We start from the raw sequence: 14,470 nt of genomic DNA, 5'->3' as shown, positions 1-14,470 counted from the left end.
TTATCAGTTTTTAAATATTCCTGAGCTTAGACCTAATTCCTTTTTGGCTAAGAAACCAGTTGACCATACTATGATGATTTACCAAATAATCAGAAGTAGTGACTTCTATTTCTGCATCTTTACATGCCTTCGCTTGTTTGTTTCTCAATGTGAACTGGATCATGCCGGAACATTATACGGAGGGTGAAAAAAAAAAAAAAAAAAAAAGTTTGCTCTCGGCATGGTTTATAGTTCAAATCTCGATATCTTGTACTCTATATTTAATGGACTTGTTTTGATCCTCAAATTCTTAAGTGTTCTTTTAGCCTTCTCGACGTGGATTCTTACTCATGCAGCGAAGAATTCATAATCGATCGATTTGGCGGAAGCGTGCGCCCAATTCTTATCGATTTGGACAGGAATGTTAGGAGCATAATCTGTTCACAAGCTTACCAGACTTATCAGAAAGAATTTCAGCGTGCGTGTGAAGTTTGAGTTGTCCTTTGGTAAGAGACTGGTGAAGATTGTGGTGCAGAAGGTCAGCATATTGTATCACCATCTTACTAGAATTCCTGGGCATCACATTGGTTATTTTCCAACTATATGTGTTCGTCTCAACGCATATTTCCACTACTTCACTTTCGAACCTTATTGTTGTGAGTACGTGGTTGTTAAAACATTTCTAGCAGATCTGTTTGGTGCATTCTGGAATGGCACTACAGGACGGTCGAGGTAAGAATCAGATAATCTTTGCACTTCTCTCAAAATGTGTGTACTCTCTTTTGTTGTTAGGTTGACCATTTGCGAGTCGTTCTTCTTTCCACCAACTTTGGCCTTGTTTGACTTGAAATCAGCAACTAAGCAAAAATGGAGAGGTGGATTGAGCACTACAACAGTTTCCAAGAGATACTGCGTGTTGAGGAAGATGACTTCTTGTTTTCTGCTTGCTTGGTTCGAGCTTTTGGGTCTACTACTAACATGGTAGCCACTTCTCTTGAATCTCAAGGTACAGTTGTCAAATGGGTTATTTATTGGCAAAACACTGGAGTAGTTGGTCACATTTGGAAGAACTGAGGAGAATAAGATGTTTGGTGCTAGATAGAGTTACGACTACAGTATCTGTTTTGTTCAATATGGGGTATGGCACTTTTGCGGCATGGTACGAAAATTGATGCATGCAACATTGGTTGATAGATGAGTTGTGCGAGCTTGTATTCAAATGATCGAATTTACGACGTGTAAAATTGTGCATCCTCAGGGAATTACTACTTGCTTATCGAGACAACAAATGTGAGGTCGATATTGCGGGCTGCAGACTGATATCGATAGCTTATTTGTTAGGTTCATTAAGCAAGTGGGCAGGAAGATTCGTCTACAGCAGCTGACGCAGATTTAGAATTGTTATTCTTGGGACTCGACCCAAAGACACATCTGTTTTCGGAGTACGTGACGTTTCGAATTCTTGGGCGAGACCCACTCTTATTTTTCAGTTTTGGTTTTCAGTATAAGTATTTTAATTTCCTTTACTAGTTAATTGTTTTGACGTTACAAATGTTTTTGGAAAAGTATTTCTATTTTCATTTTTAAGTTGATTTGAGTTTTTGAACTATATTCTAGTACATATCTGTTTTTGCGTTATCTGGCCTTAAATTATTTTGTGTTCTCAACTTTACATTTTATTAAAGTATGTTTCCTATTTTTACACTGATGGGGAAATAAAGTTTAAGCCTGGAGGCACGGAAGATGGAATCATTGCAACCCGATCGCGACAGGATGACATTTTTCCTTTTGTGCAACCGTTCTGATTTGATTTCTTCGTTACGTATATATATGTGTATCCTTTCTCGTATTTTCGAGTTTTTCAGTGTAGTATGTTATTTTAAATTTCGAGGATGAAATTTTTTATTAAGAGTGGTAGATTGAAACACCCCAACCCCACTTTTATTTAAAAATTGTTTTAAGGTCTTAATTGGTGAGCCCGTAGGGCCCACCTTATAATTTTTTTTGTTTTCCCCCGGTCTCTCTCTCTTCTCTGCTCTCCCCGTAACCTCCTTCTTCTTCTTCGTTTTATCCCTGCACTCACTCATCTCTCTCTCTCCCTCTCTATCACCGTGAGCACCCACCACCATAACCACCTAGCTACGATACCACCATCACCTCTGGAACCTTCTCTCTCTCCCTCATCTTGACGAAGCTTCGGGGACACCTTGAGATGAGAACACCCAAGTCTCCCCCGACGACTCCGGAGACTTTCGAGGCCATTTCCGGCCAAACCACGACGAGTTGGCTGGCGTGTAAGGTATCAATCTCTTCGTCTCGTCGAGTACTATAACTTTCCTTTTTGTTTCACTCAATTTCGTTAAGTATCAAAGAAGTTATACTCATTTGAATCTTACCCAGTTTCCGGCGACCTCCGAGGATTTAGAGGCATTTTCCGGCCAAACCACGGCGAGTTAGACGTCGTGTGAGGTACCATTCTCTTCGTCTCTTCAAGGGCTACAACTTTCGTTTTTGTCTCGCTTGATTTCGTTGAGTAGTGATAAAGTTATGGCCGTTTAAAGATTGTGCATTTTTCGGCCGAATTTCCGGCGTTCTTCTCCAACGACACCAGGCCTTTCAGGCTGTTTAGAACACCACGGGCCTTAGCCCGTTTTGGACCAACCCAATCCCCTGGCCCGTTTCATTTTTATTTTTATTTATATTGTTTTAAAGACCAGAGGTCGCACTTGGTGCGATGACAAGTGCCTTCGCCCATGAGCGGTGGGTCTCGGGTTCGAGACTTGGGAGCAGCCTCTCCATAAATGGGGGTAAGGCTAGCCGACATTCACCTCTCCCAGACCCTGCGTAAAGCGGGAGCCTTGTGCACTGGGTACGACCTTTTTTATTGTTTTAAAGACCCAAAAGGCCTCGGGCCTTATATATATTGGCCTTGGGCCGGTTCCTTTTAAATGGCTTAAAATCCCTGTTCTTTAATGAGGCCTTAGGGCCTTTGTGTGTGTGGGCTGTGCACTGCATGTGCAGCCCGTGTGTGTGTGTGTGTGTGTTTGGGTTTATGCCCAAACCCCATTTCTTCACCCTAAAGCCTTTTCACCCTAAAACCCCTTTAACCTAAAAAGCCTTAGAAAACCCAAAACCCAATATATCCTAATCCTATTTAACCTAAACCCTAATCCGGATTTCAAGCCTAAAACCCGATAGACCTAATTTGACCATTGACCCCCGATCAACGTTGATTTTAGGGTTGACTTGTCGGGTTTTCGTTCGGGACCTTTCTTAGGGTAATTCAACGTTCTGAACCCGTTTCTAATGTTCGTTTTCCCAAATTCAATTGCTATTATATAGTTTTATTTATTGGACCATTTAATGTGCTTAGGGGCAATTATTGTGACGTTTCCATCTTCGCTAGTGGCGCAACTTTTGGCAACTAAGTACTGTGAGTTGACCCTTTCTAAAATTACATGATTTTATAGTAATTGCATAAATGATTAGCATGCCTACGAATTTATGATTTGATTTATGTGAAGCTTGATGATTTAAGATATTGATTATCATCTCGTGTTTTGGTGAAGAATTAATTGTTAGCCTATTTTGAGCTATATTTTAATATATATCATATTTTCTATAAAAACCATGAATTGGTAGACTATCTGATAGATGACGATAGGATGCTAGAACATGTTTTTGAACCCCTCTTTATAGTATAGACGATGATCGGTAACCTATGCTATGAAGTGGTTATTTAAGAGAGACGTAACTATTTGTGCGTACCTAGTTGACACTATGCCTGGGGGCAAGGAACTGGTGTTGGCATTTAGGCCGGGAGAAATAATCCCAAGCTACGGGCTGAGGGACATGGAGCAGGTATTGGGCCGGGAGTTGGTAATCTCTGGCTACGGGCGCAGAGACCACGGAGCAGGCATTGGGCCGGGAGTTATATTTATTTGGTGATCTTACTAGCAGCACACCGCGCTTACGAGACGATTTATGAGACGTTTACTGTTTTGATTTCCGCGATGTTATACCACGATATGGCTTTTGAAATATTTTGGCATGCTAGGATTTTTATTAAATCCATCACTTATTATGCTAGTAGTTTTCATTATTTAAACTTTGGGGGTTAGTATGTTGATAATTGTTTTATTATTATTATATATATAAACTTGGTCCACTCATCTTTGTTTTGCGCCCCCATTCAGGACTTAGAATCAAGGCACCTAATCCCGGCGTTAAGGCACTTCCGCAGCAACATTTTCGGATCCTCTCGATGTAGGACTCACTCCTCTATTCATTAAATTTTATCTTAATTCTTTTTAGTGATTAGGTTTAGTTGTATGCTCTGAGCACGTTCCTAAATTGTTAATTCATTGTATTTTTAAATTTCTAACCCTTATTTATTTCTTATTCTTAGCTTTTGTATCAATTAATTGGTTTCGTCACCCTCGGGTGTCGGCAAGCAAGTGTCTATCCTGGTATTCGGGGAATATCAGGATCGGGGCGTGTCAGATTATATCATTCTTCATGTTTTAATAAAGAGAGACTACATGATCAGGCACGTGCTATAATATAAGAACAATAATAACATTACGTAATTGTGTTGTGAATCTTCATCATTTCCCGTCCTATATCAAAACGTCCCTAGTAGTTTTAGCGTCGTAAATTCCATGTTTATCAAGAATGGCATTGGGTCAACACGACCACTAAAGATTACACACAGAAATAAAATAACGCCTCCACGTACGAGGTTCCACACCATTACGATGGTCCTCCAACCACCAGAACACAACCGCGCATTAATGTATCCGCGCACGGCGCCCCTATCTTTGGCGAGAAGAAAACCAGAAATAATTAATTTTCTTATTCGCCAAGCCAAGAGCGATATATAATAATATAAATATACAGGCACCCAGGCTCCGTCTGTATTTCCGCTTTGCGATTCGTAGAGAGAGAAAGCTAGAGAGAGAAAGAGAGAGAGAGAGAGAGAAAGGGAGAGAGAGGCGGTAGTAGCGGCTGACGGGTACGCTTGGGATTCCGAGATAACGTCCGATTTTCTCGTTCTCGAACGGTTCTAAGATTGTTTAGGGTTAGGGTTAGGGTTTTACTTTTAGTTCTCGGATTTGGAGCACACTGGTTGTTTCCGCAGCTATGGCGTCGACCAAGGTTATCAAGGTGCGATCTTTTCGAACTTTCGTTTCCGAATTTGATATGGGTTTTTGGTTATTCTCTGTTTGGTTGACGGGAAAAATTTGGGATAAGGGAAAGAGGTTTGGAAATTTGACATGCAACTGAGCTGTGGGATGAAATGGGGTTCTTGATCGATGAATTTATGTCGGTTTTTTTTTTTTTTGTAATTGAAGAGGGTTTATGTGATGATAATTTTTTGAATTTTGAGTTTTGATGCCTGGCATGTTTATTTGATTGAATGTTATTTTCTCGGAAAGATTGTTGATTTATTTGGATGATCGGAGAAGTAACGTGGTTAATCTAGGTAACCCTGATTAGTTTGTTCATGGGTCGGTTGAATTTTGGCAAATTTTGCGTGCTGTTTTCAGACTCCAATTTGATTTTGTCATTTGCAAGTGTTTAACATTTTTATTGAATTCTTGGATTTTGAAAAGGTTTATTTGGTTACTTTCGTATGTACTAATATGTAACTGGTTGTTCTAAAGGTTCAATATGCGGAAACACTGAGGCGTTTCAATGCTAGTGTCAATGAGAACAATCAACTGGATCTTGACATGAGTGGATTGCGAGAAAAGATCTTGAGTCTTTTCAATCTCCACTCTGATGCTGACATCACTTTGGCGTACGTTGATGAAGATGGTGATGTAGTAACTCTTGTTGATGATGGTGATCTGCATGACACGATGAGGCAGAAGCTCAAATTCTTGAAGATATATGTACAGATTAACAAGGACAAATCTGCTAAGTCAAGTGGAAGTTCTACTCCTTTGAGGTCCCCTCAAGGTCAAACTCCAATACCAAATTTTAATGCTGATGTTGCCGAAGTTTTGAAGTCCCTGCCAGAGCCACTTCGGGAATTCGCTTCAAAGTTTCCTCTTGATTTGGCTTCAAAAGCTGCATCATCCAGTCCAGTGTTTGCGGAGCTTGTTGACTGCTTTTCGAAGATGGGCCTGTCGTACTTGATTCCAGATGCCCAGGTTCAGACCGCTGGAGATTCGGGCAAGCAAAACGGCGCCTCTAAGAGTCCCGTGGATCCCCCAGCTGCTTCTAAGTCAAATGATCTGAAGGGTGATGGCAGGTCAGAACCCATCTCTGCAGCTGAGGAATCAAGCACCAAAAAAGGTCAGGCGACAGACTCTGTGAATGTGACCAAGGATGTGGGGATGTCTGCTCCACCTCTTTATGCAACTCTTGATCTCAATTTCCTTCCTACAGATTCTAATCTATCAGGACCCATGCCCGTTAATGATTCACCAGCTGGATCAAGTCTTCATACCAGTGATGCAAGGAAGGAGTCTAAGCAGCTTCCCAATGGTCGTCTCAATATTCAAAAGAAACTTCACAGCAAGAAGCCTTTTGGTTGTGGTCCGTCCGCAAGTTCAGCTCGTGCTGCAAGCAATATTCATGATATGATTAGTACTCGTTTCAACGAATGTCCATTTACAGGGACTCCCATTGCAAATGACTCAGCTACTCCTGCTGCCTGTCGGCGCATTCCTTTCAAAAGAAATCACTCGGAAGCGATGGGTGGTATGTTCCATACAGGTGTTCGCTGTGATGGCTGTGGTTGTCATCCAATTGTTGGACCTCGATTCAAGTCAATAGTGTAAGAATGGAACTTATCAAATCTGTGATGCTAAGTTGGTAGTGAAACGTTGTTGAACTCAGATTATTGACGTTACTTTCTGTTTCTTTTCTACAGGAAAGAGGATTATGACCTCTGCCGGATCTGTTTTGCCAGTAAGGGTAGTGCAACTGATTACATTAGGATTGACCACCCTATCTCTCATCGTCATCCACGGCCCTTCAAGGGGTTGTATGAGCAAGTGTGTAGATCCCTCTAATACTTTTTCTTCCCCATAGATACCATATTTTATTTTTGTTACGAATTTGACCTTTCTTTTTCATTCTTAATGACAGCCTCCATGGGTAGGTCCCCCAGTTATGCCAAAAATATTGAGAGGTAGTATGAAGCAAGGCCGCCCTAAGCTTGATAGCCGCTTTGTGTTGGATGTCAATGTAATGGATGGTACCTTTATAGCCCCATCTACTCCATTTACCAAAATATGGCGGATGCGCAACAACGGTGGTATGGTGTGGCCTCAAGGAACAACACTTGTGTGGATTGGGGGCGACAGATTTAGCAATTCAGATTCAGTTGAAATAGAGGTGGCATACTTTGACATTGTTCTGGAATTGTTCAAGTAGCATTTAATATTTACTTTTTTGTTGTCTTTCCATATTTCCTGGGTTTTAGTTGGCACTTCTATTCATTTTTGTTTTAGTTCTTTTATTTCAGAGATTTTTGGTGTCATTTTTTAATTTCATGGTTCGTTATAGATTCCTGCGGATGGTGTGCCGGCTGAAAATGAAATTGACATTGCCGTTGATTTTACTGCACCCGAGTCACCTGGTCGCTACATCTCATACTGGCGGATGGCAACCTCATCTGGCCAAAAGTTTGGGCAACGTGTTTGGGTCCTGATTCAGGTATCTTCCTTATTATTAATTGTGTTCTTTTGATGACCTCTACTTTTATTATGCATACAGGCGGATGTTTCCGGAACAACTTTATACCTAATGCCCGGAACTAGACAACTCTTCTTATCCTCTATTCCCTTGTGCAGGTTGATACATCCTTGAAGGATTCATTCTTTGAGAGTTTTCAGGGTCTGAACTTGAATCTGCCCCCAAAAGAATCTGAAAAAATAGATGTGAACCTTCAACCAGCTGCTGGCAGTGACTTTCTCCAGCCTTCTGGTTCTAGCCCACTTAAGGAACCGGTGAAGCCCATGCCTACTGAGCAGCCTGGACATGACCAGGAGCTCCACTTCCCCATCAATGATAGCTTGCTGGTTGGCCACAGCGCTTCTGCCCCTACTGAGCCACAGGGTTCTTCAACTGTGATGTACCCCACTGTTGAGCCACAAGGTTCTTCAGCTGTGTTGTATCCCACTGTTAAGCCACAGGGTTCTTCAACCGTGTTGTATCCCACTGTCGATATCTTTGAACCATCTCCGCCCTCCCCCAAATTTTCGCTACCATCTCCGCCCTCCCCCAAATTTTCACTTGTTGTCAATGCACCAGCATCATCTGAAGGGACCAGTTCAAACAATGCTGTGGAAGACACCATGCTGAAGGAGCTCGAGGCGATGGGATTTAAGCAGGTCAATTTGAACAAGGAGATTCTGCGTTTGAATGACTACAACATGGAGCAGTCTGTCGATGATCTCTGCGAGGTTTCTGACTGGGATCCCATCCTTGAAGAGCTGCAGGAAATGGTAAGTTTGTACAACCCGACTGTAACAAAATCTTGACGGATAGTTCCCTCTCCAAATTTTCGGTGTATCCTGAGTACGATCGCTGTGTGCAGGGTTTCTGTGATACCGAAATGAACAAGAAGCTGCTGGTGAAGAACAATGGAAGCATCAAGCGTGTGGTTATGGATCTGATCAACGGGGAGCAGCTTTAGATGGAAGACAACTACTAATAAATCATGTTATTATATATTCCTAGTGTGTATATATATATATATTATCTCAGAAATAATGGACTGGCATTTTTCGATATGCAATCTGATGCTTTGCTTGCTTTTGGGGACCATGTCCATGTGCATCTTTTTCTTAGTATGTAATTATGTTTTAGTAAATTGGTACTGATACCTAAGTTTTGGATTTAATATTATATTCTACGTTATGTATTCATGTGGCCGTTTAGTCTTTATTATTGATTTCTATGTTATTTAATGTCCCACCACTTTATTTATACTTCTGTTATATGCAACTGGGACGTTAAGATGATAGTATCTTAATTAATTGCTCTGGTGTGTGATACGCTTGAGATATAGGTGTTTTAGCATTATGGTTGCATGTAAGATAGGTACGGCAATTTTTTTGTGTAATTTGTTAATTTGGCATGAAATAACACGAAAATAACAAGTTTCGAGTCTGGCTGTTAACGAGTTGGGTAGTTGTTGGTCATCCGTTAACGAATTAGGTTCTAATTGAGCTATTTGTTAAGAACTTGTTAAGGTAACAAGTATGATACGTAAATAACACGAACACAATCGATTTGCAGGTCTAGATAGTGAATTATAAAATTCTTTTGCGTGACTTATTAATCTGACACGAAATAGCACAACCTATTCACAAGTCGGATCATTAACGGGTCATTTAGTTTAAAAATCTGTTTAAGTAACTAGTTTAACAGGACATAGATTTGTTAAGATAATATGAATGACATATAAACAACAAAAATAACCCGTTTGTCGGGTCTCGTGCCTTTGGAAAAAAGGTGGAGTAACTGGAGTTGCCAAATTTGCACGGCAAATTGGACGGTCGAAGCGACTTATCCTGTATATCCTTTTTTTTAGTCCACGACTCGAACGTTGCAAGTGATTTGGAGGGAAAGGATAAGATTTTTTGCTGCATGGATTGCTCGTTTACCAACATATCTCATCTCCTTTCCCACCGTTTGCCTCTCGCCTTTTTAACTGCCTCCACACCCTTGCATTTCTTGCCACATCTTTTCCTTTCAAGTAATGTTGTTCGACTCCTTACATGTAACAAATCGATCTTTATTACTTATCTAGAACTACTTATATAACACTTATTTTTTAAGTAAAAGTCGTAAAATATTCGGTCGTTCAGTTTGAAGTGGAGACTGTTAAAACCAGAAATTAAATGATTAGCTATGATTGAAGTGAAGTACAAGTAAAAGATAGGAAGGAACTAGAAAGTACTCATGTTGTTTGAGTAGCTTTACCAGTTTACCCTCCATGTTGACAAGATCAGTTTCCATGTGCTCTAGATTAGTTTATGGCTCCCACCCACTTAACTACAATATATTCAACACTCCCTTCTCTCTCATCTCTCTCTTTCTCTCTCCTCACACACACACCAAATTCTTAAAAACTTGATCTTTAGGCTCTCTCCCTTCCCATGATTCCAGCTGCAGATCAAGACTGAAACCACTGTTTCCATCAGAGGTTAATTAATCCCACAAATCTCATCGCACCCCATTTAATTACCCTCAATGATGGGGACTACGGAGTTTTAATCAAACTAGCATACGTATGCAGTACTCTAGTTTTCACTTGGGGAGGTGCTTTTGCTAATCTGCTTCTGGACCTTATGGTCTTGCCTTTCTGAGGGATTTTTTCTTCTCATTTCCCCATAAAAACTTGCCAAGCAAAAAAAAAAAGCACTTTGGGCATTGAGCTTTTGTTTTGGGGCTTTTGCTGTCAGAGTCTGCTCTCTGTTAGAACATGTGGGGTTCCATGCTTTTGCCTTCTCCAAGGACATGTAAGTACCATCTCCTCCTTCCTGTGAGTTTTTTGAGCTTTGGGATGCTGCTTATCTCTTTTGTGTCAGCTTATCCACTCACAGAGAATCAATGAATGAGTTAGCTTCTCAACAAGTGCTTTTTGGCTTTTGGGTTTCTGATATTATGTTATATGGATTTTGGGTTTTGATGCTGGATTGTTTGGTTGGGTAGAAAGATGGAATCTGGGAGTAGGTTTTACTCAGCTGATGAGTTCAGATTGGATGCCAAATGGCTGATTGATCCCAAGCATCTGTTTGTTGGGCCAAGAATTGGTGAGGGAGCTCATGCCAAAGTCTATGAGGGCAAGTAAGTTGTACAGCTTCGCTTCACTTTCAATTTTTTGAGTTTTCGATTTGTACCCATGAATAGTTTGGTCTGCATAAGTGGAAACCTTGTGTCTTGATTTGTGGCTAATGACGTTTCTGCGGTTCGCATTTTCGTTTCATTTGAGAGTAATGTTGTTTAGATTTGTGGCTAATGACGTTTCTGCGGTTCATCTTGTTTGGATTAGATAAACTACGATTGCGTTCTTGTGGCGATTAGCAATACATTTTATCCTTTCTTGCTTTGCATTCTGAACTGCATTTTGGGTTCTGCTGAAAATTTAATCTGGTTTAGTGGTTAGATTCAAATTTTGATAGGATCCCGAAAATGGTTAGGTTTTCGGTGAATTGTAGTTCGGTAGAAGATAACCGCTGAATTTGGTTTGAGGGCGAAAAATGAGTTTCTTAAGCGATTAGATTGGCAGCTTGCAAGTAATTATGGTTCAATTTTGAGTTCTGTTATGCTGCAGTTATCTCACTCCTTTTGATTTCGGCCTTTTGGATTCCAATCAGATACAAAAACCAGACTGTTGCAATCAAAGTTGTTCATAGAGGAGAAACTCCAGAGGAGATTATTAAGAAGGAAGGACGGTTTGCCAGAGAGGTTGCAATGTTGTCGAGAGTTCAACATAAAAATTTAGTGAAGGTTCGATTTAATTGCTGCCATTTCGGTGATAAGTCATTGTGGTAACGGGTGACGATAGTTACATTGTGTAGTCATGAACATCAAATTGTTATGTGTCGACATCTGATAATTAATGAAGGTACCCTGCCTCTCAACAGTTTATTGGTGCCTGCAAGGAGCCAGTGATGGTGATAGTTACTGAGCTTTTGTTGGGAGGTACATTGCGCAAATATTGTCTAAACATGCGGCCGAGGTGCTTGGACATACGCGTTGCTGTTGGTTTCGCATTGGATATTGCTCGTGCGATGGAGTGCTTGCACTCTCATGGGATCATACACCGTGATTTGAAGCCCGGTAACTTTTCCTATCCCATTTTAACTGCTTTGAATTCTATAAGTGTAAGTTTAAGACGGTTTAAATTCATAGACTGTTTCAGAACTGGATTGTCGTATTTTTTTCTGTAGTCAATATTTTCTGACTTTTTTGGCTGCAATAACTCTCATTCACACAACTTTCTTTTGGTATTAAATTTTTAATAAATATTTTCCGTGTTTGCATTACGATGATAGATTTCCTCACTGCCATACCGTCAGGCTGGAATTATTATCCTGAACTGTACCGTTATATTAAAAAGAGTAGATAGTTATACGTTTAAGTTCCCAAATTCGACTTCAGACTAATTTTAGTAAGATGGCACTTCAAGGAGGAGTAGAAGATTTTATTCAAAAACAGAACCCGAGGGGCTCCAAACTGAGGGTTATACACCGCTTATAGTCGGTTTAGTCCTCTCCAGTTCCATTTTTTAATAAAAACTTCTACTCGTGGATTTCCCTTGTTTTTATGTATCTAACAACGGATCTTCATTGTATGATTCAATGCATTGATGTGGTTGGGTGAATTATTTGTTGGGTGCAGAGAACTTGCTCTTGACTGCAGACCACAAAACAGTTAAATTAGCGGATTTTGGGTTGGCAAGAGAAGAGTCATTAACAGAGATGATGACTGCAGAAACGGGGACATACCGTTGGATGGCTCCGGAGGTACTACCCTTATTCCCCCACGCTCTTATGAACCGTTGACGTTTAAAAATACCTCTTTATTGAGTTGATATTTCCTATTTTTTGGCAGTTGTACAGTACTGTTACATTAAGGCAAGGAGAGGGAAAGCATTACAACCACAAAGTGGACGCATATAGCTTCGCAATTGTTTTGTGGGAACTCTTACACAACAAATTGCCTTTCGAAGGCATGTCAAATCTCCAGGCAGCCTATGCAGCTGCATTTAAAGTAAACATATCTTCCTCATCGATACATTATTTCCGATCCCAACCATTAATTCTCCAAAATGCTTATGGTGCTGCTAAGTTTTACTGATGATTTAATGGATACTTAACATTTCAGAATGTGAGGCCTAGTTCTGAGAACATCCCTGAGGAGTTGAACATCATCCTAACTTCATGCTGGCAGGAGGACCCGAATGCTCGGCCCAATTTCAGCCAAATAATTCAAATGCTACTCGATTTTCTTTACACCATATCTCCTCCCGAACCTGCCATTCCATCACGGATGTTCACTGAGAACACCGTCTTGCCACCAGAGTCTCCTGGTACAAGCGCCTTGATGGCAGCACGCGAAGGCTCAGGGGAGACGCCCAAATTAGGAGATATGGAAGACAAGCCAAAAGGTTTTTTCTTCTGCTTTAACCAGTGTTATTGAGTAGCTGAAGAGAAGATCCACAACCTCCGTCTTTCGGGTCAATAACGTTCGGAGGTAAGATCGTAAACACTAGAAACTAGTCCGATTAAGTACATTTTGTTAACATGGTAAATGTTTAAGCTGATCAGTGTCGAATTTCATCAAGTTCAATTGTCGAATACACCACTTTGTATCTATCCAATGTTCCGCTGGATCTTGTCGATGTGTAGGATCTTAACCCCGATTTGATATTCTTCAACGTCAGGTAGCTAATACTTTCCGAGTACGGTTTCCTTGTGATGCTTGCTGGTAAGGAAATCGAACTTTAATTCTTCATCGAAAGCGGCTTCCATTTGCTCGGAAATTCGAAGCTGTAACTTCACAAAAACGATGACAAACCTTGCATTAATGCTGACAGTATACGTGTAACTGTTAATTTTCGTAGATTCTTCTGCGTGCACATAGTGATTTGGAAGCGGTTTGACCATTTATTTTGTCACATAAGTAATTTTGGTTGAACTTTTGAGCTGAAATACAGAAAATCAATTAAAACTAGGAAGAATGGATTTTTGTCGGCCAGAACATCTCTAAAATCATTTTGCATTAACACTACGAAGCTTAGGATGAAGTGAAAATGTCACGAAAATATATTTTATGAACATTATATGATTGAAATAATTACAGGGAAATTCAATATCTTATCTACTAAAATATTGGATCGCATACGTGATAGTTACTACAGTGCTGGGTTTGGCGGGAGAGATAGTAAAGGTTGTTAATGCCATTTTGTTCAATATTGGGGTGTTTTTTTAATGTCTCAATTTCTTTTATGTAAACACTTCCTTGTCTTCGAGCTATTTGCATGTTACGTTCTTAGATTAAATATAGACGACACGTTCAAACAAAAATTCGCATATAGCATATTGTAATTCAAAAAATTAAATTAAGTACGCACGTAAACGCGTGCATGAAGGCTAGTTTTCTTTAGGGGTGTGCTATCCACACATCCTATTTTACTTCTCACACATTCCTTGATAATTTATGGCCGTTGATTTTCTTCAATTTATTCAATCCGACGGTTGAAAATTAAAAATGTATGTGTGGATATTACATCATTTTCTTTAAAGTGAGTAGCAAGTTGTTGGATGATATAGGAACAGGAGCTTCTGGAAAAGTGTGAGAATAATTTAATATCAGGATGGAAACTGATATTATGCCTAGGGATATGAAACCTTGCAAATGAAGGAAGGATTTTTCAATGTGACTATCACATGGGATGGTATATCACGTGTCGTTATATAAATTGTGAAATATGTGTGTTAAAAAGTTAATAGCTTAAAAA

The 14,470-nt window shown here is 40.1% G+C and overlaps 2 protein-coding genes and 2 long non-coding RNA genes across 6 annotated transcripts in view; 3 read left to right on the top strand and 1 right to left on the bottom strand.

Annotated features, from left to right (window-relative positions):
• Positions 1-2,720: 2,720 nt before the first annotated feature.
• LOC126626025 (uncharacterized) lies at positions 2,721-7,119 on the bottom strand. Its single transcript, XR_007624563.1, has 2 exons — positions 7,028-7,119; positions 2,721-2,855 (listed from the first exon to the last, which is right to left on the bottom strand). It is a non-coding gene; the product is annotated as an uncharacterized LOC126626025 (long non-coding RNA).
• LOC126626023 (uncharacterized) overlaps positions 2,830-14,470 on the top strand; it is a 53,910-nt gene continuing 42,269 nt past the window's right edge. The window contains exon 1 of the long non-coding RNA XR_007624561.1: positions 2,830-2,865. This is a non-coding gene — a long non-coding RNA (uncharacterized LOC126626023). The remainder of the gene's footprint in view (positions 2,866-14,470) is intronic.
• Positions 4,757-8,860, top strand: LOC126626011 (protein JOKA2-like). 2 transcript variants are annotated; one of them, XM_050295172.1, is made up of 8 exons: positions 4,758-5,145; positions 5,646-6,282; positions 6,376-6,766; positions 6,863-6,986; positions 7,081-7,329; positions 7,501-7,650; positions 7,788-8,441; positions 8,534-8,860. In XM_050295172.1, the coding sequence occupies exons 1-8, from the start codon at positions 5,122-5,124 to the stop codon at positions 8,630-8,632; spliced, it is 2,328 nt and encodes a 775-aa protein (XP_050151129.1). In that variant the 5' UTR covers positions 4,758-5,121; the 3' UTR covers positions 8,633-8,860. The 2 variants fall into 2 exon arrangements, with proteins under 2 accessions (XP_050151128.1, XP_050151129.1); XM_050295171.1 differs by having other exon boundaries at positions 4,757-5,145; positions 5,646-6,766.
• On the top strand, positions 9,994-13,615 carry LOC126626016 (serine/threonine-protein kinase STY13-like). Of its 2 annotated transcripts, XR_007624559.1 has the most exons (8): positions 9,994-10,463; positions 10,657-10,791; positions 11,322-11,454; positions 11,592-11,787; positions 12,349-12,473; positions 12,562-12,720; positions 12,835-13,203; positions 13,359-13,615. XR_007624559.1 is itself a non-coding variant. In XM_050295178.1 (7 exons), exons 2-7 carry the CDS (start codon positions 10,661-10,663, stop codon positions 13,147-13,149), a joined length of 1,059 nt encoding a protein of 352 aa, XP_050151135.1. In that variant the 5' UTR covers positions 9,994-10,463; positions 10,657-10,660; the 3' UTR covers positions 13,150-13,351. The 2 variants fall into 2 exon arrangements, 1 of the variants encoding a protein (XP_050151135.1); XM_050295178.1 differs by lacking the exon at positions 13,359-13,615 and having other exon boundaries at positions 12,835-13,351.

This window comes from Malus sylvestris, chromosome 6, assembly GCF_916048215.2.
Source record: "Malus sylvestris chromosome 6, drMalSylv7.2, whole genome shotgun sequence".
Classification (NCBI taxonomy): Eukaryota; Viridiplantae; Streptophyta; class Magnoliopsida; order Rosales; family Rosaceae; genus Malus; species Malus sylvestris.
The sequence above is the reverse complement of the archived record's forward strand: the minus strand, read 5'-3'. Positions and strand labels throughout refer to the sequence as shown.

What these genes read in the sequence shown, in the direction of transcription:
- LOC126626011 (XM_050295171.1), top strand. Translation starts at nt 5,122, where the DNA reads ATGGCGTCGACCAAGGTTATCAAG. An exon ending in CCTCGATTCAAGTCAATAGT is followed by an intron (nt 6,767 to 6,862) that starts GTAAGAATGGAA and finishes TCTTTTCTACAG; the next exon opens with GAAAGAGGATTATGACCTCT. An exon ending in GTGTTTGGGTCCTGATTCAG is followed by an intron (nt 7,651 to 7,787) that starts GTATCTTCCTTA and finishes TCCCTTGTGCAG; the next exon opens with GTTGATACATCCTTGAAGGA.
- LOC126626016 (XM_050295178.1), top strand. Translation starts at nt 10,661, where the DNA reads ATGGAATCTGGGAGTAGGTTTTACTCAGCTGATGAGTTCAGATTGGAT. An exon ending in ACACCGTGATTTGAAGCCCG is followed by an intron (nt 11,788 to 12,348) that starts GTAACTTTTCCT and finishes TGTTGGGTGCAG; the next exon opens with AGAACTTGCTCTTGACTGCA. An exon ending in ACCGTTGGATGGCTCCGGAG is followed by an intron (nt 12,474 to 12,561) that starts GTACTACCCTTA and finishes ATTTTTTGGCAG; the next exon opens with TTGTACAGTACTGTTACATT.